This window comes from Balaenoptera musculus, chromosome 2 (assembly GCF_009873245.2).
Source record: "Balaenoptera musculus isolate JJ_BM4_2016_0621 chromosome 2, mBalMus1.pri.v3, whole genome shotgun sequence".
Lineage (NCBI taxonomy): Eukaryota > Metazoa > Chordata > Mammalia > Artiodactyla > Balaenopteridae > Balaenoptera > Balaenoptera musculus.
In genome coordinates, this window is record NC_045786.1 from 77,599,029 (window position 1) to 77,626,099 (window position 27,071).

The 27,071-nt window shown below is 35.5% G+C and overlaps 1 protein-coding gene across 3 annotated transcripts in view; it reads left to right on the top strand.

Moving 5' to 3' along the window:
* RFX7 (regulatory factor X7) overlaps positions 1 to 27,071 on the top strand; it is a 153,909-nt gene that overhangs the window by 49,183 nt on the left and 77,655 nt on the right. For 2 of the 3 annotated variants that reach the window (XM_036842652.1, XM_036842651.1), the window contains exon 3: positions 6,103 to 6,136. In XM_036842652.1, coding sequence (XP_036698547.1) covers positions 6,103 to 6,136 — 34 coding nt within the window. Of the gene's footprint in view, positions 1 to 6,102; positions 6,137 to 20,535; positions 20,591 to 27,071 lie in introns of those variants that run through there. The other variant, XM_036842653.1, reaches the window with a different exon arrangement.

Genomic DNA, 27,071 nt, shown 5'->3' on the forward strand with positions numbered 1-27,071 from the left:
ATTTTCCTTTAAATACTTGAATGTGTTTGTAATACCTTCTTTGAAGTCTTCATCTGCTAATTCTGATGTCTAGGTCATTCAGGATTTTGTTTCTTTGAGCTGCTTTTTTTTCTTGACTCTGGGTCTCTTTTTCCTTTGTTCTGGTAAATTTTGCTTGTGTAATGGGTATTGTGAGTGATATGTTGTAGACTTTGGATTCTGTTATTTTTCTCTGATGAGTGTTGATTTTTTTTATCCTGGTTGCCAGTTAACAGGGCTGGATTCAAACTCCAACATTATCTCTTCTGTGTTAAGTAACAACAAAAGTCTCAACTCACATCTTTACACCTTCCAGCTATTGCTTTTTGCTGGTAACCTTGGAGTCTTCCCCAAATGAAGGTCATCCAAATATTTGGGCATAGTTTATACAGAAATTTTGTGGCATTTTCCTGTCTGGGATTCATCTTTATTTTACAGTGGCTCTGGCAGCCCTAGACTTTGTCCTGTGGCTCCTCAGCTAGCAAGAAGGCAGATTTCTGCTTCCATCCTGAGTGAGTGTTGCTGTGTGGGCAGATAAGTGCTGTCAGGCAACAGCCCTATAAATACAGCTCCTACCTGGTGCAGTTCCTTCTTTTAAGGATGGCTTCCCTCCAGTTGCTACCTATTTTTGTTCTTGTTTGTTTTTATATTTTAATGTTTGTTTTTATATTTTATCCACAGTATATAATTGTTAAGGGTGGGAAGGTTACTCTAATATAAGTTAGCTTGTCATTTCAAAGCAGAACATTACAATATTGAAGCATTATTCTATTTTAGTTCAGTCAGTCAAAACATCCATTATTCAAAGAATATTTTAGGAAATTGTAAAACATCCACTAAATGGAATATTACAATACATTATGTTAAATTTTTTTTTTTAAGGGATAAGTACATTTTTTATTTATTTATTATTTATTTATTTATTATTTATTTTTGGCTGTGTTGGGTCTTCGTTTCTGTGCGAGGGCTTTCTCTAGTTGTGGCAAGTGGGATCCACTCTTCATCGCGGTGTGCGGGCCTCTCACTATCGCGGCCTCTCTTGTTGCGGAGCACAGGCTCCAGACGCGCAGGCTCAGCAGTTGTGGCTCACGGCCCTAGCCGCTCAGCGGCATGTGGGATCTTCCCAGACCAGGGCTCGAACCCGTGTCCCCTGCATTGGCAGGCAGATTCTCAACCACTGCGCCACCAGGGAAGCCCTATGTTAAATTTTTGAAACAAAATTTGGAAACAACAAGGATGTCTGCTATCACTGCTACTCTTTACCTTTAGATGAGAGATTTTAGCCAAAGTAATTAGATAAGAAGCGGGGGGTGGGGGTGGGGGGAGGCCTAAAGATTGGAAAGGAAGAAAAATATTTTCATTAATTGTAAGTGAAATTATTATCAACAAGAGAATCTACATACTATTAGAATAGATAAGAGTTCAGGAAGGCTGCTGGATATAAGGTCAGCATAGAATACCAATAGTTTTTCTGCACATCAGCATGCACATTAGCAAAAGCCAATTAGAAAACATATTAAGAAAAAAGAGATACAGTTTACAATACCATCTACAAACTACCTAGTACTCTATAACAAAAGATATAGAGAAAATTACATGACATTTTTAAAGGACAGACAAGAATAAATTCAAATTATCAGTCAACTCCCCCAGTTCAATCTATAACATCAGTGCAGTTCAATAAAACTCTTAGGACTTTTGTTGAGTTGGAAAAACAAAAAGCTCACCTGGAAATTAGAGGTCCAAGAATTATCAAGGCTGTTCCGAAAATGATTGAGGAGTGTCATACAAATTCAAAATGTGGTGTTGGCTTAAGTATAGACAAGTAGATTAATAATAAAACTGAAAAAAAGCTGGAAACAGATTCAAACATATATGTAAACTTGACATAATAAAATAGAGAACAACTGGTTTGCCAAATACCAAACAAGAATAAATTCTGATTAAAATAAAGATCAAAAACAAAAAAGCTAACTTCAAAAATTTTAGAATGAAATATAGAATGTCTTTAAAACCTTAGCTAGATAGGATTTCTTACGACAAAAAACACAGGTCATAAAGGAAAAAAATTAATAAATTTTACTAAGTCAAAAATTTAAACTTTAGTAAGTTATTAAAATGTACCACTAACAAACTTAAGATAAGTATATGTAACAAACAAAAGATTAGTATCCAGAATATATTAAGAACTACTACAATTTAATAAGAAATCATCAACTCCACTTAAGAATCGGCAAAAGCCAAGAACCAACAGTTTATGGAGGAGAACCCATGTGGTCAAAAAGCAGGTGAAAAGGTATACAACAATGCTAGTAATTGGGATAATGACAAGGAGTTTTTCATACCCATTAGAATGGTAAGTTTTTTTTTTTTTAAAGGAATTCCTTTTTTTAAAAATAATTATTTATTTATTTATTTTTGGCTGTGTTGGGTCTTCGTTTCTGCGCGAGGGCTTTCTCTAGTTGCGGCAAGTGGGGGCCACTCTTCATCGCGGTGCGCTGGCCTCTCACTATCGTGGCCTCTCTTGTTGCGGAGCACAAGCTCCAGACGCGCAGGCTCAGTAGTTGTGGCTCACGGGCCTAGTTGCTCCGCGGCATGTGGGATCTCCCCAGACCAGGGCTCGAACCCGTGTCCCCTGCATTGGCAGGCAGATTCTCAACCACTGCGCCACCAGGGAAGCCCGTAAGTTTTTAATATATGTCAACATAATATATGTATCACATATAAATGGCATATGTATATACATTTTTTTTTTCACGGAAGTTGACAGGAAAATAGGGACTACATATACTGCTGATGGAAGTATGAATGTATACAAGTGCTTGCGAGAGGAATTCTGTAATACATAATAAAACTGAAAAGATACATCCATGAATCCTAGAAAATCAACTTTTAGACTTATAACTGAGAAATTTTTTATTGTGTGTACCAGGAGACATGTACAAAGACGTTATTGCAGCATTGTTTGTAGAAAAACTGGAAAGTACATAATTGGCTTTCAATAGAGGAATAGATGAATAAATTTGATACATTCATTCAATGGACTACTTTGAGCAGTTGAAATAAATGGACTTCATCTAAGTGCGTCAACATGGAAAGATCTCAAAAACAAGGTTGAGTGAAAAGGACATTTGCAGAATATATACAATGTAATGGCATTTATATAAACATTTAAAAGCTTCATGGAGCAATAGTGTATGTTGCTTGTAGATCTAATACAGGTATTGAAATACCACCTGGGAAGGTTATACATCAGATTAATGATGGTTGTGTTTGGGAAGGTAGGGGAGGGTGTGAGACTGGACAGAAGAACAAAGGGGACTTAAATGTCTTCTATATCCCTCTATCATGTTTGTGTTAAGTATGAAGGGCTAGATTTAGATGTGTTCCCATTTTACTTTGTAAGTTTATTCTTTAAAAGGCTGTCTTTTACATATTCTTTTCAGAGATTTACCAAGTTGTTTGTTTGTGATAGGAAGTCACAGTCATCCTCCTTAGATATCCTGTAGAGCAGTCAAGTTTCTCGTAGAAGGGGAATATATTTAGATCTATTGTTTTTAAAATAATCACATTTTCAAGTTCATTTTAATTTCTCTAAAAACGGTTTCTTAAGTGGTCCCAAAGAGTTGTCTTTATATGGGGGACTAAATGTCTGTTTGTCATTCATTTATTCAACAGATTTTATTGAACATCTAACATATGCCAAATGATAATACAGCAGTGAGCAAAACAGATGAATCCTGCTGTCATGGAGTTTAAATTCTAGACAAGGAAGATAGCCAGTAAACAAATAAATTAATAAAAATATAAAATGGTGGTAAGTGCAATAATGAAATTTAAAACAGGATAAGAAGGATAGAGCGTGATGGAGAGTGTTTTACATGAGGAATTAGTCAGGGAAGAAGTGTCTGTGAAAGATAATATTGAGCAAAGTCATGAGGAAAGTGAACAGATAAGTTATATGGGAGAAGATTCTTAGATGCTGACCGAAAAAGCCAGTGCAAGGCCCTACTCCTGCCTTGAGAAGCAGCATGGAGGACAGCGTGGCAGGAGCTGAATGGATGAGGAGTAGACTAATATGAGATGAGATTAGAAAGATAGCAGAGGGCTGGATCATACAGGGCTTTGTTGGCCATGATAAGGACCTTGGAGCATAGGACTAATGTGTACGGTATCACTCTGGCCACTTGGTTGAGAATAGCCCACAAGGTTGGTGGTGGGGATGTAAAAATAGAAGCAGGGCGACCAGATAGAAGGTTATTATAACAGTTTTGAAAAGAAATGATAATGGTTTAAACCAAGGTGGTGAGAAATGGTTGTTTTGGTTTTTTTTTAATTTATTTTTGGCTGTGTCGGGTCTTAGTTGCCGCACACAGGATCGGCATGTGGGCTTCTTTCTAGTTGTAGCACTCAGACCTGTCTCTAGCTGTGGCACGTGGGCTCAGTCTTTTCTCTAGTTGTGGCATGCGGGCTTCTATCTAGTTGGGGCATGCAGGCTCAGTAGTTGCAGCATGTGGGCTTAGTTGCCCCGTGCCATGTGAGATCTTAGTTCCCCGACCAGGGATCGAACCCGAGTCCCCTGCATTGGAAAGCAGATTCTTAACCACTGGACCAACAGGGAAGTCCCGGTTTTATTTTTGATATATTACTTTGTAGCATCAATTCTTAATCTGTAGATTACGTTCTTATCTCAGGGAAACTGTGGGAGTTATTAAGAAGAGGGAAAAACAGCACACTTTAGCTGCTAATGAGTGAGAAGCTATACACACAATCTCCAAAGATTTTAAACTTCTAAAGATCTTCTGTGGGATGGTAAGGAGGGGATTTCAGTTCCTCTTACCTAGAGGTATCATTTACTTTTCCTTTCAGTCATTGTGAATTTTGCAGTTGAGCTTAATCCAGTCATACTTTGTTCTTTAAATAATGAAATTTGAAATTCAAGTACAGGTGTAAAATTTTGAGGTTACTGATTGAGTTAACTGAATTGTGATTTAAATACTTATTTTTTCTTACTCTATAGATTAACTGTATAGCTATATACAAAGGTAAATAACCACTTTTTTTGCATTTATTTGGCTCTAGAACCTTTTATGGAAAATAATTTGGTTTGTAACATCTATTCAAGATAGTATATAAACTGTCTTTGAACTTTTGCATGATTTCATTGCATTTGCACTTCGATGTGTTAAAATCCAAATTACAGTTCAGTTATTTTATACTGGCTTCATTTGTATTATATATTAATTGTTCACTTATATTCAGTAGTTCAGTTAAATTTTTATATAGTGGCTTTTTGTGTTATTTATTTCTAAATATAGTCTTTCTCTCCCACTTATTACCATATTAGCTAATCTTTATTATCACTTATATGTCTATGGATTCCATGCGTGTGTGTTTGTGTGTGTGTGTGTGTGTGTGTGTGTGTACATGAGGGAGGGGGAGAAAGAGAGGAGGGGAAGAGAATTACTTTTTTTTTTTTTTAATTTTTTGGCCATGCCACGCGGCATGCAGGCTCTTAGTTCCGCAACCAGGGATGGAACCTGCACCCCCTGCAGTGGAAACGAGGAGTCTTAACCACTGGACTGCCAGGGAAGTCCTCGAGAGAATCTACTTTGTAATAAGTCTTTAGAAATACAGATAATGTTACACCATTATGGCTTTTAAATGCTAAACAAATCATTGTCCAGAGTGGCAGGCATACAGTAAAAATCATGATTCATTGTAAACTCTGTGTTCTATTTCTATGTGTAATAATACATCTGCACTTTTATGTATCACTAGAAACAAACTTTGTTCAAAAACATCTTTTACAAAGATAGAGCATAACAACAATAGGGTGACTGTAGCAGTGAACTCAGAAAATATTCTGATCATGCTTTAGGATTGAATTTAGTACAATGAGTGGGAAATAGATTTTTGTTTTGCTTTGTGAAACATGCAGTTTTAGGGTATGATGCCTAATCTTAAGAAGTTTTGCTTTTTTTTTTCATAGTACAGATAACGAATTACCATGTCTGTTTGAAAATACTTTGAACATTTAATAAATTTATCAGTCTTATTAACTTAACTTTCTTTTTCTTTTAGCAAAACTATACAATCTAAAGTGGACTGCATTTTGGTAAGTAAAATAACTAATCTTAAAGTTCTTTTGTTATAAGGCTTTTCCCACTATATAAAATACAACATTTTTGAGTAAATATTTATTTTAAGTATAACTAAATTTTAGTGAATAAAATTTGACATTTAATTACAACCCTAGGGGTGAACTGGCTATGTGCTGTCTAGATACTTTCCTATATCCCATCAATAATGAAATCATAATCTGAGGTAATTGCATGTTTTTGAAACTTACTGGCTTTTACTAAAGATCACTTCAGCATTTAATAAAGTGAATGTTTATTTTTCTGTTCTAATAACTCTTAAAGGATTTGTTAAAGAAAAAATTCAAGATGTTTGATGGGTTAAGTTTTGTTGTGATAGTGTATTTTTTGTATTTGGGTTGCTAGACTTCAGGAATTAAAGCCACAATAATAGTTTACATTCAGGTTTGACTTACAGACTATAAGAATTTGTTTAAATGATAGCTTTTTAAAATACTTTATGGGTTGGTTTTTGTTGCTATAATATACTTTTTATGTTTGGATTGCTGGCCTTCAGGCGTTAAAGCCACAAAAATAGTTTAAATTTAGATTGTGTTTTTAGTTCCTTAGATCTTTTCTTAAACATATGAGGGAAGAAGTATGCAGCTACTGAGACTACTGGAATAGTACTGACTTCTTTCATGGAAGTGTTTATTAATGGAATGTTCCCTAGGCTCTAGAATATTCAGTGACTCTGCACTGTTAGATTCCCCAAAATGGCACTGCAGTTAGTCCTCTTTCTATATTTGTGATATCAGAACTTTCTTATTCAGGTTCAGGTCTTCACTATAAGCTAACATTTTTTTGTTAGGGAGTAAGTGTCTGTAGTGTCTGGTGCTGAAATAGTATGTGATCTTATTAACTTATGATATTATTATTAGTTTCTAGGTAGGTGAGTAGATAACAGTACTTCATAGGAGAACAGGTAATTTGATCAGTTCTCTTATGCCTTTCTAACCTAATAGTTAAGAAAGAGGACTTTGTGGGGATGTTTTCCCCTTTTTTTCACTTACCTTTATTATCTTTTTTTTCCCACAGTAACCCTCTGAAGTAGATAATCTTGTTACTTCCCTTTTACAAATGAAGAAACTGATGCTCTTGCATTTACTTCAAAAAATAATTATTGAGCCCATGCTAGATATAAGGGATACAACATTAAAAGGACATGTTGCCTTGCCCTCAAGAAATTCAATCTGTTAAAATAGATTTAATAGTGCTCTTATGATCTAGGGAGGTGGTGATTGGGGATGGAGGGGCGACCTTACCCCCACCCCCCAGAGCATTTTCTGAATCTCCCATCTCTGGAGTCTCATTGTTTATATCTATCACTCAGTAACTATTGCATAATTACTCTGTGCTAGACCCTGCCTGGGTGTCAGAATACAGTGGTAAACAAGACAGATACAGTTGCTATCTAAGACCTCCTGCCCCCTTTTTTTTTTTTTTTCAGTATCTGAGATAATGTTGGAGGATTATTGAATTTTTTCTTTTCATTGAGAAAATTGAGACAGAAGACTAGTATAATTTATTAAATATGCCATTTATAAAATACTAAATAAGAACAAAAAGGGTTTTTTTAATCTTTCAAGAGTTCAGAAGTGTTTATATTTTAGCATAAGTTTTAAAGTTATATGTATTTGATGAACAAGATAGTAAGATCTCTGTCTTCATGAATCTTACATTTTATTGAGTGATAGTAAGATCTCTGTCTTCATGAATCTTACATTTTATTGAGTGAAGTAGACATTAAGTGAATGGTAAAATAAATAAGCATTATAACTTCAGATAACAATAAATACTATTACAAAATTTTTAAAGGCAAAAGGAGACAACTGATGGTAGGTAAGATAACCTCAGATTGGGTGATTAGGAAAAGTCTCTGAGGAAATGACATTTGAGAGAAGACCTGAATAATAGGAAGCCAGTCTTGTGTGAAGGTCTGCCAGTAACACATACTAGGCAGAGGGAACAGAAAGTACAAAAATTCTGAAGCAGGAATGAGTCTGGCATGTTTGAAGAATACAAAGAACCCAGTATGCTGGAACTTATGAAAGGAGGAGAGGATGATAGGAGAAAAGTCTAGATAGGGCTTACTTAGCTATGGCAAATAGTATGTATTTTCTTCTAAGTGAATGGAAAGTCAATTAAAAGGTTTTAAGTAAGAAAACAGTATGATCTAGTTTTGTTTTTTGTTTTTTGTTTTTGTTTGTTTTTTAATAGCTTAGCTGTTGTTGGAAAATGGGCTTGTAGGGGGATAAGAGTAGAAGCAGGAAAGCCAGTTAGGCTATTGGAAAAGTCCAAATGAGAATATAAGGCTCTTGCTCAGATGATGGCAGTGGAAGATGGGGAAAAAATAGATGAATTCAAGGCATATTTTCGATATAAAGCCATTAGGCCTTGCTTGCTGACGTATTGAAGGTGAAGGGAGAAACAAAGAGGAATTAAGGATAATTTCTTTTGGTCTAAAGGATTTCCTTTAGTATTTCTTACAAGGCAGGTTTGCTCATAATGAATTCTCTTGATCAGTATTTATCTGTGAATGTCTTTATTTTACTTTCAGTTTTGAAGGATAGTTTTCCTGGAGATAGAATTCTTAATTAACAGGGTTTTTTTTTTTTTAATTTCATCTCTTTGAATATGTCATTCCACTGCCTTTGGCCTTCATTGTTTCTGATGAGAAGTCAGTCATTAATCATGTTGTTTTCTGGTACATGATGAGTTGTTTTTCTCTTATTGCTATCAAGATTCATTCATAAATTCATTCACTGTTTGTTCACTCACCACCTACTCTTGCTTTCAACAGTGTGACTATATATGTAGGTGTGGATCACTTTGTGTTTATCCTACTTTGGGTTTGCTGAGTTTGCATCTGTAGATTAATCTGATTTGGGAATTTTTCAGCCATTATTTCTTCAAATACTTTTTGTGTCCTTTGAATTCCCCTCTCCATAGGAAGCTGCCATTGCACAGCTGTTGAAATGATTGATTTTATCACTCTAGTCTCTGGGGCTTTGTTTCTTTTTTTCTGATTATTTTTCCCTGTGTTCTAGTTTCTCTATTTTTATTAAGATTCCCTATTATTTCATTCCTTGTCATCATGTTTTCCTTTTTATGTTTAAACACAGTCAGCCTCATCCATGTGGGATAGGTCATGGGAGAAGCGCCAAGCAAGAGTAAAACAGACTCTCACAGTACCTGAAGTTCAGCAGTTTTTAATGACCAAAGACTTCTCAGTTTGTTGCCTTTCATCAGTTTCCAAAGCCCTAAAATCATTCTTTTTGACAATTTTTCATCATTTTAGAGTTATTTTGAGGGGAGGATTTGCTGGCTATTCATTCCATTTGGTCTAGATAGCTCAGCTTTCTCACATAGATTTTATCATGTTTTCTTCAAGAAGTTTTATAGTTTTAGCTTTTTCTATTAGGTCTGTGAACCATTTTGATTTAAATTTCTGTTTGGTATAAGGTGAACTGCAGTGTTTATTTTTTACCATATGGATAGATATCCAGTTGTTCCAGCATCACTTATTGAAAAGTCTACCCTTCCCCAATCACCTCCTATATCAAAAACCATTATGTGTGGGTCTTTGACTAGAGTCTCTTTTTCCATCAATTGCTGTCTCTTTCTTTATGACATCACCACACTGTCTTGTTTACAGTAGCTTTGTCAAAAGTCTTGACATCAGGTAATGTGATAATTCAAATTGGTTTTGGCATTTCCATACAAATTTCAGAATAACCTTGTCAATTTCTTTCAAAAAAAAAAGTCTACTGGGATTTGCTTGTGATCACAGTGAATTTATTGATAGATTTGGGGCCAGTGGACATCCTAATGACAAGTTTTCTAATCCATAAGCATAGTATATCTCCATATTAGTGGATTCTTCTGTAATTTCTCTCAGCAGTGTTTTCTAGTTTTCTGTGTATAGGTTTTATATATATTTTGCTTAAATTATTCCTAGATATTTTAAGATTTTGGATGTTATCACAAATGGCATTAAAAAGTGTTTGTTATCCAATGTTTTGTTGCTAATATTTACATTGACCTTGTGAGTATGCAGACTTACTAAATTCTCATATGAGATGTAGAGTTTTTTGGATTTTCTACCAAATCAATCATATTATCCATGAATAAAGAAAAGTTTAATTCCATTTCAGTCTAAATGTCTATTTATTCATTTTTCTCACCTTATTCACAGCTAGGACCTTCAGTTCAATGTTGAATAGAAATGGTGAGAATTAGATTTCCTTCCCTTGTTCTCAGTCTTAGGAGAAAGCCGTTTATTCATTCACCTTACAATGTGATGTTAGCATTAGCTTTTTTATGAATGCTCTTTTCAAGTTGAACATGTTCCCTTCTGTTCCTATTTTGCTAAGAGGATTTTTATCAAAAATACATGTTGGATTTTATCGAATGATTTTTCTGCACTTACTGAAATAATCACATGGTACTTCTACATGATTCTATTAACAAGGTGAATTAACACTGATGGATTTTCCAAAATCAACCATCTTTGCATTCCCCTGGTAAACTCCATATGGTGCATATATTTCCATATGTTGTGTTATACTTTTATATATTGCTACATTGGATTTGCTATTTTTTTAAAGACTATTGTCTGTGTTAATCAGGACTTTTGATCTGCTGTTTTCTTATAATGTCTTTTTGTTTTTGCTCTCTGGGTAGTGTTGGCTCATGAAGTGAGTTTGGAAGTGTTTTTCCTTTATTTTTTGAAGGGATTTATTTAAAATTAATATTATTTCTTCTTTAAATGTTTGGGGTTTTTTTGGGTTTTTCTTGGCTGCACTGCATGGCTTGTGAGATCTTAGTACCCCAACCAGGGATTGAACCCAGGCCCTCATCTGGACCGCGGCAGTGAGAGCACAAAGTCCTAACCACTGGACTGCCAGGGAATTCCCTCTTCCTTAAATGTTTATGGTAGAGGTCACTAGTGAAACTATCTGTGGAAAAGGTTTTAGTTACGAAATCAGTTTCTTTCATTATTATAAGGTTATTAAATTCTTAAATTTTTTCTTCATGCAGTTTTGGTGTTTGTGTCTTTCAAGGAATTTGTTCATGTTTCCTATGTTAGTGAATTTGTTAGTGTAATGTTCATAATATTCCCTTATCATCCTTTACTATCTGTAAGATTTGTAGCAGTTTCATTTCTGATAATGGCCATTTGTATCTTCTTTTTTCTTGATTAATTTAGCTAGAGTTTTAATAATTTTATAAATAAAATTAGTTATATTAAATAATTTTGTTACTTTGTAAATAAACTTTTGGCTTCATTTATTTTCTTTCTTGATTGTCAGTTTTCCATTTTGTTTCTTTCTCCTCTAGTATGTGTTATTTTTTTTTTCTTCTGCTTTACTTGGCTTTAATTTACCCTTAGTTTTCTAGCCCCTCAATAAGGAAATTTTAAACTTTTTTTTCTTTTCATTGTAAGCATTTAATGCTACAGATTATCCTCTAAGCACTGGTTTAGCTACATTCCATAAATTATGTTGTGTTTTCATTATCTTTCAATTAAATTTTTTGTCTATTTTCCATTCTGATTTATTCCTGTCCCCATGGAACACTTAGATATAGGCTGATCAGTTTCCAAATAGTTGAGTGTTTATTGAATCTTGTTTATGGTATATCTTAGTGAATGTTTCATATGTACTTGAAAAGAATGTATATTCTAGTGTTATTGGATAGACTGCGCCCTCTCTCTCTCTCTCTCTCTCTCTCTATATATATATATAGATATATAAACTGATATATGTATATATCAGTTGGTTATTGTTTTTTAAGACATATTTATCATTACTGATTTTTTTTTTTTACTTATTTCAGTTATTGAGAGGGATGCCTAAAATCTCGTATTTGTGATTGTGAATTTTTTTTCTCTCTGATCTTGTCAGGTTTTGCTTCATGTATTGAAGCTGTTAATAGGAGCATAAATTTTTAGGATTTTTATGTATTCTTCATGAATTGATTCTTTTATTATGATGATATTTCTATTTTTAATTCTGGTATCATTTGTTGCTTTCAAGTCTGCTTTGTCTGATATCACCATAGCTCCTCCATCTTTCTTATAATTAGTGTTTGTGTCTCATATCTTTTTTCGTCCTTTTACTTCTAAGCAGTCTGGGTCTTTGTAGTTAAAGTGTTTTGTTGTTGTTGTTGTTGACATCATATGCTTGTCTCTTTCTTAACCAGTTTGACAAGTTTTGTCTTGTGATTGGTTGAATGTATGTATACCATTTTGCTATTTATCTTCTTGTAGTGTAGGTCTACTGTTGATTAATTCTCCCAGTTTTAGCTTATCTGAAAAAGGTCTTTAATTTCCCTTCATTTACAAAGGGTATTTTCACTGGGTATAGCATTCTAGATATTTTTTCTTTCAGCATTTTTGCAATGTAGGTCCATTTTCTTTTAGCTTGCATAGACTTCATTGAGAAGTTTGTTGTCATTCTTAACTTGTTTTCCTGTGTGTAATGTGTTCTTTTTTCCTCTGGCTTCCTTTAAGATTATTTATTAGTTGTTTTCAGCAATTTTATAACCTTAGTATGGTTTTGTTTGTTTTTGTCCTGCTTGTGGTTTACTGAGCTTCCTCAAACCTGTGGGCTCATAATTTGTCATCAACTTTCAAAAATTTCCTTCCATTCAAATACTCTTCTTCGCCCCCTTCCATCCTGGGACTCAAACTATGCTTACATTGCATTCCTCAGTAATTTTCCACAGGACACTAAGGCTATGTTTATTTTTTTCTCTTTTTGCTTCATTTTGGATAGTTTATATTTCTTTATTATTATTATCCCATTCCTTAATCTTCTTAAAGTGTCTAATCTGCTATAATTCTATTCAGTGAATTACCCATTTTAGACCTTGTATTTTTTAAGTTCTAGAAATTTCACTTGGTTATTTTTTTTTTATATATCCTCTGTTTCTTTCCTTGTTATATCCTTGGGCATGTTTATAATAGCTATTTTAAAGTCCTTGTTTGCTAGTTATATTATCTCTAAGTCTCTTTTTATTTACTGAGTTTTTGTTGCAATTATGGGATCACGTTTTTCTGCTTCTTTCCATATCTAGTAATTTTTAGTTTAGTATTTATTTAGAATGTCTAGATTTTGTTCTCTTTCTTTAAAATGTATTGCAGTTTTCTTTGGCTGGCAGCTAAACTACTTGCAGATTAGTTTGATCCTTTCGAGGCTGTGTTTAAGCTTTGTTGGGGCAAGTCTAGAATAGCTAGACTTTACTCTAGAGTTAGTTCAGCTTTTATACTAGAATGTTACCACTCTAGTGTCTGTACTGCATTCCTTGGGTGTTGACTGAGATCTCTCAGTGCTGTCTGATTGGAATTTGAACATGTCACAGTCAGTTACAGTTCCCTGGTAGTTCTTTTCCCAGCCTCATGGAGTTTTCCTCTACCCATATATAGTTTAATACTCAGCAGTAGATTCCAAATCTTTGTAGGGATTTGTATAGATTTTGAAGATATTTCTGTGTCTTCCTTCCTTTTGGTACTTTGCCTTCTCAGACACTGATCTCAGAAACTGAACTGCTTGGGTTCCTACTCCCTATACCACAGTTCAAAAGTTGCCTTTAGACAGAATCATCTCATTTATTTTTTTCGCTAAGAACATTCCATCCAATGACAGTAGAATATACAACTCTGTTTTCAGAAAATGGACAACAAATGTGCTCTTTTTAACTTTCGCTTCTTTAGCTAAAGTTCCTAAAGTCACTTCTGTTGTCAGCAGATGATCTCACCTCCTACTTCTCTGAGGAAGTAGGAAGATGCAGTGTAGGTATCCCACAAAATTAAAACCACTTTGTATTCCCAACTCAGTAGTTCCTCACTTCTGTACCATGTCTTCCTTCCCTTCCTCCCAACAGATGAAATATTTTTCTGCCTATCTGAAGGTTGATCTCCTCTTTCTAGGCCCTGGATACCATCTCTTCCGGTCTCTGAATTCATTTATCCTCTTCCTCCTGTTCTTTTATGCTCTCATTTTCTCCTGACCTTTTCCCATTAATAGTTCAGTGCTTAATTTTTTTCCATCTAAAAAAAAATCGTTCCTGAAACCCACAACCCTTCTTTAGCTACCACCCTGTCTTCCTCCTTTTTTTTGAAAGAAGAAAGTCAAGGTTTAGTCAAAGTGTTGATTGAATTCAGTCTCCTCCTCTGAAACTTGTGTTTATCAAGGATACCATGACCTCTCATTGCTAAATATAATGGACAGTCTCAGTTCCTAACTTGACAACCCTTTTTCGGTTGACTCTGTTGACCATCCTTTTACCCTCCCTTGTTTAGTTCATTCTCATTCTTTTAATTCATTAGATGCCACACTGTCCTGGTTGTCCTGTTACACCTTAGGCTGTTCCTTCCCAGTTTCTTCAAGGGCCTCTGTTCCTCAACCTAAGTCCTCTGTATTCTGTCTATATTTGCCCATGGTGATCTCATCTATTTTGATGGTTTCAATTAATCTCAGTATACTGATGATTCATAATTATACATCCCCAGTTTAAGCTCTAGACCCATACAGCCAAACTGTTATCAATTGACCAATTTTGCTAAGATGTCACATAGGCACTTCAGACTCAGCTTTTCCAGAACCAATCTCACACCCCTTATCACACCCCAAATTCTGAACATATTTCTATTTGTTTCTTATTGCTGCTGTAACAAATTATCATAAATATAGTGGCTTAAAACAACACTCATTTATTATCTTTTAGTTCTGCAGGTCAGCAGTCTGACACAGGTCTCACCTAGATAAAATGAAGGTGTCAGGGGAGCTGTGTTCCTTTTGGAGGCTCTAGGGGAGAATCTGTTTCCTTGCCTTTTATAGCTTTTAGTGGCTGCATCTTCAAAGCCAGCAATGGCTGCTCAAGTCTTTCTTACACTGTATCACTCTGACACATCTCTTTTTTGTAGTCAAATCTCCCTCAACTTCCCTCTTACTAGGACAGTTGTGATTACATTAGGCCTACTAGATAATCCAGGATGCTCTCCCCGTCTCAAGGTCCTTAATTTAATCACATCTGAAAAGTCCCTTTTACCATGTAAGGGAACAGATTAACAGGTTTCAGGGATTCAAGGATTAGGACATGAACATCTTGGAGGGCCATTATTCTTTCTACCATATTGTCTTAGTGAATATACTCACTCATCCAACCTAAAAGCCTGGTGGTCATTCTTGTTTTCATCCTCTTTCTCACCTGCCTCACATCCAGTCAGTCACCAAGTCCTATCACTTCTGTCTTCATAATTGCTCCATTTTTGTCTGTCCCTACTGCTACTACATTAATCCAGATCATTGTTTGTTGGAAATACTGTAGCTATTTTTCTGCTTCTCGTCTCTCCACTTTTATTCCATTCTTCACAGTATCATTACAATCATCTTTATGAAATGTGAATCTGTGTATTTTGCACCCTTGCTTAAGACCTTTTGCTGGTTCCCCATTTTTCTGTCTTTAAGGCATTGAAGACCCTTCATACTCAGGCTTTACTTTTCTTATTTAATGTCATCTTTCTCTACTCCCTCCACAGGCTGTCAGCAAGCTGTAATGAACACTTGTGGAGTAAGAAAAGAGAATATATACTCTCTCAGTCTAGAACAGCAATGGCCATTAGAACATTCTGTGGTGGTAGAAATGTTCTGTATATGCACTCTTCAGTATGGTAGCCAGTAGACACATGTGGCTATGTATTAAGCACTTGAAATGTGGCTAGTGTGACTGAGATACTGAACTGTTAATTTTATTAATTTAATTTTAAGTTAAATAGCCAAAAGTGGCTAGTGGCAACCTTTTTGGATAGTGCATATCTAGACAGTGGTTCTCAACTGGAGGCAGTTTTGCCCCCCAGGAAACATTTGACAATATCTGGAGACATTTTTGTTTTGCTACCAGTTGAGTGGGTAGAGGTTTAACAACCTGTAAAATACAGGACATCACTTTATCAGCCCAAAATTGTCAGTAGTGTTAAAGTTGAGAAACTGTGGTCTAGACTATCCTCTTTTTTTTCCCTCTATCTAGTTATATTTTAAGATTCATCTTCACCCCCTCGGAAAACCATCTGTGATTTGTCAGGTCTGAGTCTGATACATCTTCTGTCCCCTAATGTCCTGTGCTTACCTTTATTTGTTTTATGTAGTCACCTCTATGATAGTCATAATCAGCATTTTTATTTGTTCTTGGCTTCTTGAGTGTAGGAGCATATTGGAATATGCCCAAGGGCACATGAGGGTGATCAATAAATATTTGTTAAATGTATGAATGAGTATAGTCTAACGACTCAATTATTAAACATATTGCAATTTAAAATGTAAAGAAGTGTTACCACCTTCAGTTGAGACCTTTTTAGAGACCATGTACTTGATAAAACATTGGAATTTATTTGTTGGAATTACTTCACAGTTTGCCCGTAAGAACAGAAACTGGTCTCATTCATTTAGAGGGAAAGAACTTTTTTTTTTCCTGGCATTCTCCTCTTTTCCCCTGTTCTTCTCAGCTTAGGTATTTCTCTTCCTCCTACACTAACCTGTTAAGAGAGAACCAGCTGAAACCACTCCCACTCATCCCCAGAGTACAGATGGGGAACTGAAACTTTATTGCATAGATTCAGGAAGGATTTAAAGAAGTAAAGTGGGATAAATAGTTCAGAAACTAAGAGAAACTGGCAGCATAACAGAATGGCTCAGAGCTGAGGCTATAGAATGACACAGTCCTGAATTTGAATCTTTGCCCCTACCATTATTGCCATTATTGTCTGATTTTGGATAATTTTAACCTATTTTAGTTATATTTTTAAAGGTGATAATAATAGTACCTAAGCCACTGAGTTACTGTGACTATTAAAGGAAATAACAACTGTACTTGTTACAGGCATCCCTCAGAGATGCTGAGGGTTTAGTTCCAGACCACTGTGGTAAAGTGAATATTGCAATAAAACGAGTCACACAAATTTTTTGGTTTCCCAGTGCATATAAAAGTTATCTTTATGTACATGTATGGCTGAGTCATTTTGCTGCACAGCATTGTTAATCAGCTATACTCCAATATAAAATAAAAAGTTTTAAAAAGAAGTTATTTTTATACTATACTGTAGTCTCTTAAGTGTGTGATAGCATTATGTCTAAAAAAAAATTGCACACACCTTAATTGAAAGATACTTTATTGCTAAACAATGCTAACCCTCCTCTGAGCCTTCAGCAAGTCTTAGTAGTAATATCAAAGATCACTGATCACAGATCACCATAACAGATATAATAATAATGATGGAAAACTTTGAAATACTGTGAGAATTACCAAAATGTGACTCAGAGACACAAAGTGAGCAAATAAGATTGGGAAAATGGTGCTGATAGATTTGCTCAACGCAGGGATGCCACAAACCTTCAAACTGTAAAAAACACAATGTTTGCAAAGTGTGATAAAAGGAAGCTCAATAAAAGGAAGTATGCTTGTAGTATAAATACAGTGCCTGGCACATCGTAAGCACACATGACAGCTTCAGTTGAAGGTGTTGTACATGTAAATTGTTAATGTGGATCTAATTGACTTTATTGCCACAAATTTATGTTTCTAGAAGTCTAAATGTTAGTCAGGGATAACATTTTATGTTCATCATCACAAAACTTACCATTTAAGAATGAATGCTTACCATATGGAACCAATGAGGGGAGAGGATTGAATCCCTCAAACATAGAGAGTGGAAGACAGAGAAGTTGGGAATCACCTGGCTAAAGCTGCCTGGAAGCCAGAAGGTACATATTGTAGAACAGCTGCCAGTATCAACACTCTATGCTCCCTCCCCCTTCAGGCCTTTGTAGGTGCTGTTTCCTCTACCACCTGTGCCCTTCTCAGATTTCTTCACTTGGATAATAACTCCTAGTCCTTTTAGACTTGGCCCAAAAACCCTTTTTGGAATGCTTTTTATCTATTAGGAATGCATTCAGTTGCAGATAACAGAAAACCCCAACTATTGGTGGCTTAAAGAAATAAGAGTTTGTGTCATCTAATAAGTCCAAAGTTAGGCATCCAAGAGTGGCGCAGTAACTCAGTAATGCCTCTGGAATCCTAGGCCCTTTGTTTTTTGCTGTGTCATCGTTTATCCTGTCACGTCATTGATGGCTGCTGCACTTCCATGCCTTCTGTCCAAATGCTAAGGCAGGAAGAAGGGAGGAAGGGTCAAAGGGCTTTCTTCTAGGGAAGCTCTGTCTTTGTTTTCAGTACACTACTTCTGTTTCAAAAACCCACTTCAGGAACTTCCACCTCCAGGGTAATGTCACTTGGGTGCCTCTAGCTGCAAGGGAAACTAGGATATGGAGTATTTTGTTTTCTAGCCTCTATACCAGAAGAAGAAGACCAAAAAGAAGGTGGTTAGCAATATACGTCTGAGTCCAGCCTGTCTGCCACAGCTTCTCATGTTAAGGTCCCCTGATGTCATGCACCTTATAAAAAGCTTTATACCCCTATTAAAGCTCTTACCATATAGTATGCTAATCCCCAGATTAATTGGTTTTCTTCCCCAAGAATAAGCTTTTGGTAGTAAGGACTGTGTCTTACGGTCTTGGTATCCTCAGTGCTTAGCACAGTGTCTAGTACGTGGAAGACACTCAGTAAATATTTGCTGAATGATTATCCGCAAACAATAATTATCAAAAAGAATGTATAATATGCACATAATATCCCCAGAGTTTCTTTATACGTGTTGTTGTTATTATTATTAACATTTATTGAGTATTTATTATCATGTGCCAGACAAGTGCTTTACATATTTTATCATTCAGCCCTCATAATTTGCCTATGAGCTTAATCTGTCATCCTCATTTTACAAATGAAGAAACAGTCTCAGACAGGTTAAGTAACTTACTCAAGGTCATAAAACTTGCTAATTGGTAAAATTAGGCTTTTAATCCAGATAGTCTGACTCCAGAGCCCAGGCTTTTAAAAAACTGTGATATACATAACATTTTTAAAGCGTCTGAAATATTAGGTTATTATATATGAATTTTTAAGAATTCTACTTCTTCATCTTCCTATAATTAAGAAATGTTCCTGAAAGTAATTATCCACTTTGAAAATAAATCTGAAAAGAAAAAATGAAAAGCTGTCCTCATTATCTTACTGAATTTTAGTAGTCAGTAATTCTAAATTCAGTCTCTTTTTCTGCAAGCAGGTTGCTTGAATGCCATTTTAAAAACATAATATGCTCATTAAAACAAAATTGCTAAAATGATTTCAGCTATTTAAATTGATTACAATTGTGAAGACTATGGTGCTGTGAAATATGCTAGAAGTGAAAAATAGAAAATTGTATCTGTGCTATTTTTAAAGCCTAGTATTTTGCCTGCTTATCAGTAAAGACAAATCGAAAATATTTGCAGAAGCATAATTGTGAACAGAGTTTTTTGTTAATATTTTAATGCTTTTGCAATAAAACAATTGATTTTTACTTAATTTTAACAATAATCAACATGACTTAAACTAAATTTCTCATGAGTTGTAACAATTTTAGGTCTATAATGTCATTATACATTTGTAAAGCCGATCCAATTATATTTTTCATAACCAGCTTAATAGTCAAGGCAAAAATCTTACCACTGATACTTCCAACCCCCTAGGATTAGCTAGACCTCAGCAGAGTTTGAAAGCTGCTCATTCCATATTACCTAGGCCCCTTATTTTAGTTGAATGAAATTGGACTACCTGAAAGCTATAGCGAGACCTAAAATGTGAGAGAAATAATCCTGAATGTTTGATGGAGAAAAGGCCTGGTTTGGTGAGGCTCAACCACAGAAGGATGGGAAATAATAGTTTCCCAAAATATGGTCCTTGGAAGAATAATTCCATAAGATGTTAATATGCAAAAAGGGTTCCAAAAGTCAAATATGTTTCGTGAACTCTGGATTGAAGGATGTGTTAAGAGCTGTTATTAATATGCTGCTGTGTATCATGAATCCTAACAAATATTCAATATGTACAAGACTTTTTTCCCCTCATAAAACTTCTCATGAAACTGATGTTCGAAGACACACTATTTGGGAAGTGATTGATAAAACTGATAGGGTAAGTTTCTGCACTAGAGAGAGAAATTATTTTCCATGTGCCATCCAGAACTATCAGGATATTGAGAACTTCCTGTTTCTATTACTGTATATTAGGTGTGTATGCTACCAGGAAGCAATCTTTCACCAGTTCTAATGTTCAGGTCCCCTACATTGATTAGTTGTGTTGGAGTTACTAGAACTAACAAGAGTTAAAAGAGGGGGGAAAATGACCATATATTTTGGTTCCCGTTAGGAAAAGCTAATGTAAATATTAAAACAAATAACATTTCGCTTATCAGGAAATCAGTTGAAAGCAAGAAGAAAACTATTTCTGTCTCATGGACTGGGCAATTCGACAGCAATCCTAGTAAGATTATAGAGGTAAGAGTAGACAATCTTTGTTTACTTTTCTTCCCATCAGCTGGAGAGATAAAAGGCTTAAAAGGAGGAATAAGGGAGGCTAAGTACAGTTGACCCTTGAACAACACAGTTTTGAACTGCTTGGGTCCCTTATATGCAGATTTCTTTTGCTAAATATGGTACTACAGGATCTGTGGTTGGTTGAGTCCCCAAACGCAACTGTGGTATGGAGAGCCAACAGTGAAGTTATACTCGAATTTTCAACCACAAGGATGGTAGACACCCCTAACCCCCATATTGCTCAAGGGTCAACTGTATTTTAGATCCATTTAAGTCCATATTTTAAATCTCTCTGGAAGAGTATACTGCCTTACTTTTAGGTCTCTCTACTGACCAGTGTTCTAAGAGAGGACTCTTATGTATTGCCAGTTACTTCTAAGTTTAATAAATGCAGTGTTGGTGAGTTAACATGGCCTAATAAGGCATGTGCTTTACAGAGCATTCTATGCTCTGCACCGAGAAGGCCAAGTAAACTCAACTGGACAGAAATTGAACATGTCTAATGAGTTCCTTGCACAGATGAGTCTAAAGGCTTCTTGACCTAAGTCTGCTATACTGGGAGAGGGCGAGTTATATTCATGCGAGTTGAACCAAGGAGGACTTTCTAGGATTACCAGTAAGAGAGAGAAGTTGAAAGTGATGTGAGGTTGCCAGAATGCCTATTCCTTCTGGAGGGCTAGAGAAACTTGAAATTTGGTGATAGATGCCGTCATTCAGATTATTCTGTAGTGAGGCAGGTTCCCTACAGGGGAGAACTCTCAATAGGGTCCTCTTGCAAGGGAATACAGTAGAAAACTTGAAAGGGTGAGATTGTAGTGAATCAATAGTCAGTGTGTGTTAGGTTCTGAATGCTGATTAAGTAATCCTTCAGTACTCTGCTGTCGCCTCCCACCCATGCTGGACTAATGTTTGTCCTCCCTGGGGGAAATGAACAAAAATTAGCAGTCTAAGCTATGTTCTATAACAACTTTCCTTCTGTAATGGACACCAAAGTCTATTATTAGATGAATCCTAAGAACCAACTTTCTGGGCACACGTGAGTTGTCCATTATAAATGCTAAAACCTGAAAAGAGAATCACAGTGGAGGTACTAAGTACCCCATCTGAAAAACCCTGTTTAGCACAGTAATAATTTGGTTAGAAAACAGGAGGGGGAAGAGCAGGGCAAGCAATCTGTCTGTAGCAAGTCTATTCATTTATCATGGATATCTATGTGGAGGTTCAGCATTACTTACATTCTCACCAGGGTCGTATCTGGAACATTGCAGTAGAGAATATTTCCCTGGGTATAACCTTCCCAGTGTCATTTCATCTTGGCTTATAGCATCTTATTCATATAGCTAACTCTGAATCGAAGTACTGTACATTCCAGAGATCCTGGATTTTAAAACATATGGTTGCTCAGATATGGACTGGATGGTAATAGCAAGCAGTCCTGGTCCAGCAACTCAAGCATCTTGGTGCTTATGGCCCTGGAAGGAATCAACCCTTAACCCTGCAGACCCGAGGAGCTAAACTGGAGACCCACAGACTAGATCCATTCCACAGAGGTGTTTCCTTTGGCCCACGGTAACATTATCTAAATTTCTAATTGGTTGCCATATTTCAAATTTGAAATTTTAAAATTGGGAGAGTTCACAGAAAAAAATCAGGTGTCTGGCCTCTCTGAAAACTTAGGACACTGATGAATCTTTATTTCTACATGATGTGTGTTCTCCAGTTTTCTTGCATTTTCCTGCCATGCATTTAACTCCTAAATATATATATTTTTCTTACCTGTAGTCTAGTTTAATCATTTGCATTACCTACCTGGCATTTGAGCTTGTGACCTCTGTGTTAGATCCTTTGGGGGCAAGATTTTCCTGAGAGCCATTCATCACAGGATTGGAGGAGCCATAATAGTATGTATGAGGACAGATAATGAGAAGGCAGCCTCCATTTTTGTCTCAGTAATGTGGCCTCTTTACTGTCAGTTCTTGCCCTGCCTGGCCATTACAACAGTCAGTCAGTAGAAAGCAAAAGTAGGGTAGAACAAAGAATAATGGTAAAGCTCTTTGAGAATCTTTCCTATTGGTTAGCCACTGTGTGAAACGTTTTATCTTCATACTTTCCAATGAAACCTTCCCTGACCAGTCTAGTTTAAATTGTACCCACTGCCAATACTTTTTCTTTATAGCATTTATCATTATCATGTAACAGATGTTCTGCTTTTAAATTTTATTGTCTGTCTCCCTGGTACTAAAATGTAAGGTCATGCATGTCTAAAGCATAGTTGGCACTCAATACTCAGTGAATGAATGAATGAATATAATCTCATTAATTTTTTAAACTTTTCAAATCTATCCCATAGTTAATGTTTTAAGTTAGAAGCCAAATCTTTTAATGTGCCGACTGCTGAAGTGGTTGGATGAGAAGTAAAAGATACGTGAAGCAGGGTGTAGGATATCTGCTTCCTGAGAACCAGTCTAATGTTATTAGAGTGGGACTTTCTAAGACAGATGACACACTCCCAGAAATAAATTCGAGTAACTTGCTCAAGGGAGAATTTTTCACAAAAGGCACACCTCCTCTCCTGCTCTCCAGAGATGTATGTTATTGAGGGGGCATGTATGAGGTGTATACAATTTGAAAAGACTTCTTTCCTCCCTTTCCTCCTTTATGGAAGAAAGCATGCTTTCTCACCTCAAATCCTTGCTATAATGAATACTAAATGATGACCAAGGTCAATTTCCTGACCCAGTATTGATTGAAACTAAAAATTTTGTTTGGACTATTTAATTAAAATACATCAGACTTGAAAAAGGCTCGTTGTTAGAATAGAAGATAGGGTTTATCATGTGATGTAGCACTGAGGTTACTTTTAGTAAAGACCTAGCTTAGAATCTGACCGTTTCCTTTCAGCCACTTGGTGGAGAGGAAATGAGTACCTTCCAAGAGAGCTACTTTTGTGTAGATTTTACCTGTCCTGGCAGGGGTTGGGGCATGGTGCTTGCTGACAGAGGGGCTAGATTTAAATAGCTGCATTTGCTTTGTTTTTTGAGTTATCACAGAAAGAAATCATCTGTGTAAGTCCATGCCATCCATTCAGAGGAATTTGAACCCTTTATTCTTTTTTATTTACATCAAGTACATGAGTTATTTTATCCCTCAGTATGGGAGGACAATATAGTTATAATGTTTTTGGTTTTTTGGGTTTTCTCCTGTTAGGAATTCAAGTGGACTAAATTGCCGCTAAGGCCCAAATCATGAGTTCTGGTTACTTTTCTCTTCCATAATTGTAAAGAGTGCCTTTACCATTGTCAGCTAGCTTTCAAATTCATTTTATTGTCACAAATAGGAATAGGATAGACCAAGATGGCAATCTCTCACCCATTTACCTGAAATAAGTCCAATTTTCATTAGTACCTTTATATTCAAAGAATGATATAATACACTATAATGCATTTTGATAGAAAACAAATGAATTCTTACAGTATTCTAGTTTTTCTATTTTTGCATTTTAAGTTATTTTCAGACTTACAGAAAAATAAACTAAGGGGGAAAGAAGAAAAGGTTACTAGGAGCAGAGACAGGAATTAAAGAACTAACTTTTCCTCTGTGGCCGACATCTTAGTTGAGGCTGTAGCTTTGTGATCTTGAAGAATCAATTAGAACAAATCCAGTTTTTTGGAAACATAATAGTAGTTGGGCTCCCAGGGACTATCCTTTCTTTCCATGCTATAAAAACAAAAACAAACAAACAAAAAAACTTTAAACACAGTGACTAGAAAGACCTAAACCTTATCCTTCTTGCTAGTGCCCTCAGCCTTATCCCCAACCACTAGTAGAACCCTAGGATCTTTTCAAACAGCATACAGAAACATTGATAATAACCTTTGCCTCACCTAAATGAGCCAGAGAAAGATTACATGATCATTCCGTGATGCTCACTTTTTGTAGCATTTAACTATGGGCAGAAGTATTCTCCCTAGAGATGGCTCTCATTTGAATCCTGTTTCAAAGGGACTCAAATCTATAGGTTTATGTACCCTCTGCCTATTTGAACCCTAGCAATATGCCCTTGTCTCAGCATTTCATTTGGTTTTTAGTCATCTGGGCATTTATGTAGCTGTGGTACTTGCTACCATGTTATTCATTATTTCAGTTTGAGGGATTTAGCTTCCTTTTTTGTTAAGCCCTAAAAAAAAAATCAAAGAGTATATTTTAGGGCACATTTATAAAAAATGACCACATGGTTCTCATAGGAAGTTAGGAAACTGAAAATTGCTGAAAATTAAGAATTCTAAGCAAAACGAATTGAAAAATAGAGTCCTTATACCTTGACCTTTTTCTCTATCTTCCTTATTCAATCCTGTGGAAGGACAGCTTTCACAACTGCTGGGGCCTGAGAGAATGTAATATCAGGTATGTTCATTGTTTCCATAAATTTTTTAAAAGGCTATAGAATAAGGTTCTACTTTCCCCCTTCAAGTCCTTCTGTCAGTGATGCTGGTGAAGAAAGAGGCCTTTTAATAACTGTGCTCCAGAATCGGTGTCTCTTGTCGGGGGAAGAAATAATTAGAATTTTTTTCACGTTTTGTTTTTTGTTTTGTTTCTGAAGTTTACAAAATTAAAAAACAAATTCAAGTCTGATTATCCTGTCATTGTATATATTTTCCCTCCTTACCTGGTAACTTAAGTGAAGAAACTGTCAAACTGGAGAATTTAAGTTTCTGGATTTTAAACTAACTGTTCTAAATACAAATTTAAATTAAAACTTCTTTTAAAACCTTTTTCTGATACTAGTTTGAAAAGTAAAATTTAAAGAATAATCATGAATGTGATACCCTGGTTGGTCATCTTCCATCAAGACTCTGTCATTGTCAACCTGACTAGTTCCTTGAGAGGTGTTTATACATCTCAACAGGAGAGTTTCTGCTTCTTTTGGAAATAAAGATAATGATCCATCAAGGATTTGTATGAAAGCTCCTCAGTTAAGTCCTTACTTGTTACCATCTTTATAACCATCAACCCTTCCCCAGTTTTGTGACCTTGTAAAAAAAAACCAAACAAACAAACCTGAATAACACCTGAGAATAAAGTCTCATAACAAGAAACACATCACTGCAAAAAAATTTATTTCAAACAGGGAAAACCTTTTTTAGTAATGTTTGTGAAATTGTGGGGTAAACCTGATTCAGGATGTTCCCTAAAAACCGGAGCAGATCTCTCCACTCAGACTACCTTATAACTGTATTCTATGCCAGTAAATAGTGGGAACGTTTTTCCTTACCATCTGCTTGAAGGTTTTTAAGTTCTAGTAATAAGACATTGAAAATTCTACCTGGTTCTCTGCAATTCATCTGGTATGTTTTGACAGTTTGGAGGTGGATGTCCTGAGCAGACAAGCTGAAGCACTAAAAATTAACTCAGTTTTTTGAAATATAGAATATTGTTTCAGGTATTTTTTTTAACAATGGAAAGCAAATGGAAAGTTATACATTTTTTTCCAAGTCCAACCTAGGGAAAGCTTTTATTTCTGATCTATTCTGCTTAGATTGATTCCTTTCTCTCTAGTATCACAGTTATCAGAAATATTTTCTAACTTCAGTTACATCTTGATGGCTCAGGAAGGAATAGTGTCGACATTTTTCTGCACTTACCCTGACGAAAGTCAGTGCTGGTGGAAGGAACATTGTCTTCAGTAATTTGTGGTCAAGTCTGATGCTCACATAAAATCTAGGAACCTTGCTCTTGTGGTATACCTCTTAAGTTAGTGGAGGTCACCAGGCAAAATATTTCCTAAATTTCTTAAGATACCTTGCTTTTTCAAATAAAAGATTCTATACTTGTTGATAGAATTTGAATTATAAACTCTTTTGCCAAAATCTGACTTTAAGCAAGTATATATTTCAAAATAATATTTATGTAATAATAATACCTATTATAGATACCTTTTATAAATTTCTTTTAATCCACACAAAAATTTTATGGGCATTTTATCACTGTTTTACAGACTTGAAAATTAATGCTCATCTTGCCTAATATCACAGAGCTAATGAGTGGCAAATCTGGAACGCTTCTGATTCTGTATCCTGTACCTTAGCACTATATCCTACTGTTTTAGATAGATTAGATTTGAAAGGTCCACCAATCAAGCTCAAGTAGCAACTGCTTTATTCATCTATAATATATGATATAGGTCCTTTATCCTTATTAGCTATTAATTTATCAATACGAGACTTGCCTATTAACCTCAGATTTCTAAAAGTTCCATCAAAGCTGCTTTACTACTACACTAATCAGTTACTGGGAGATATTCTTATATGAAAAGTCTGTTTCACAAGTTCAAGAAGGATCAGTGAATCATACGTTTTGCTATGTGATCCTCTCAAGGATAAGGAGTCAGATTTTTTCTAAGTTAAATTCCAACTCAGTGAAAGTTGTTTTTAAATACTGAAAG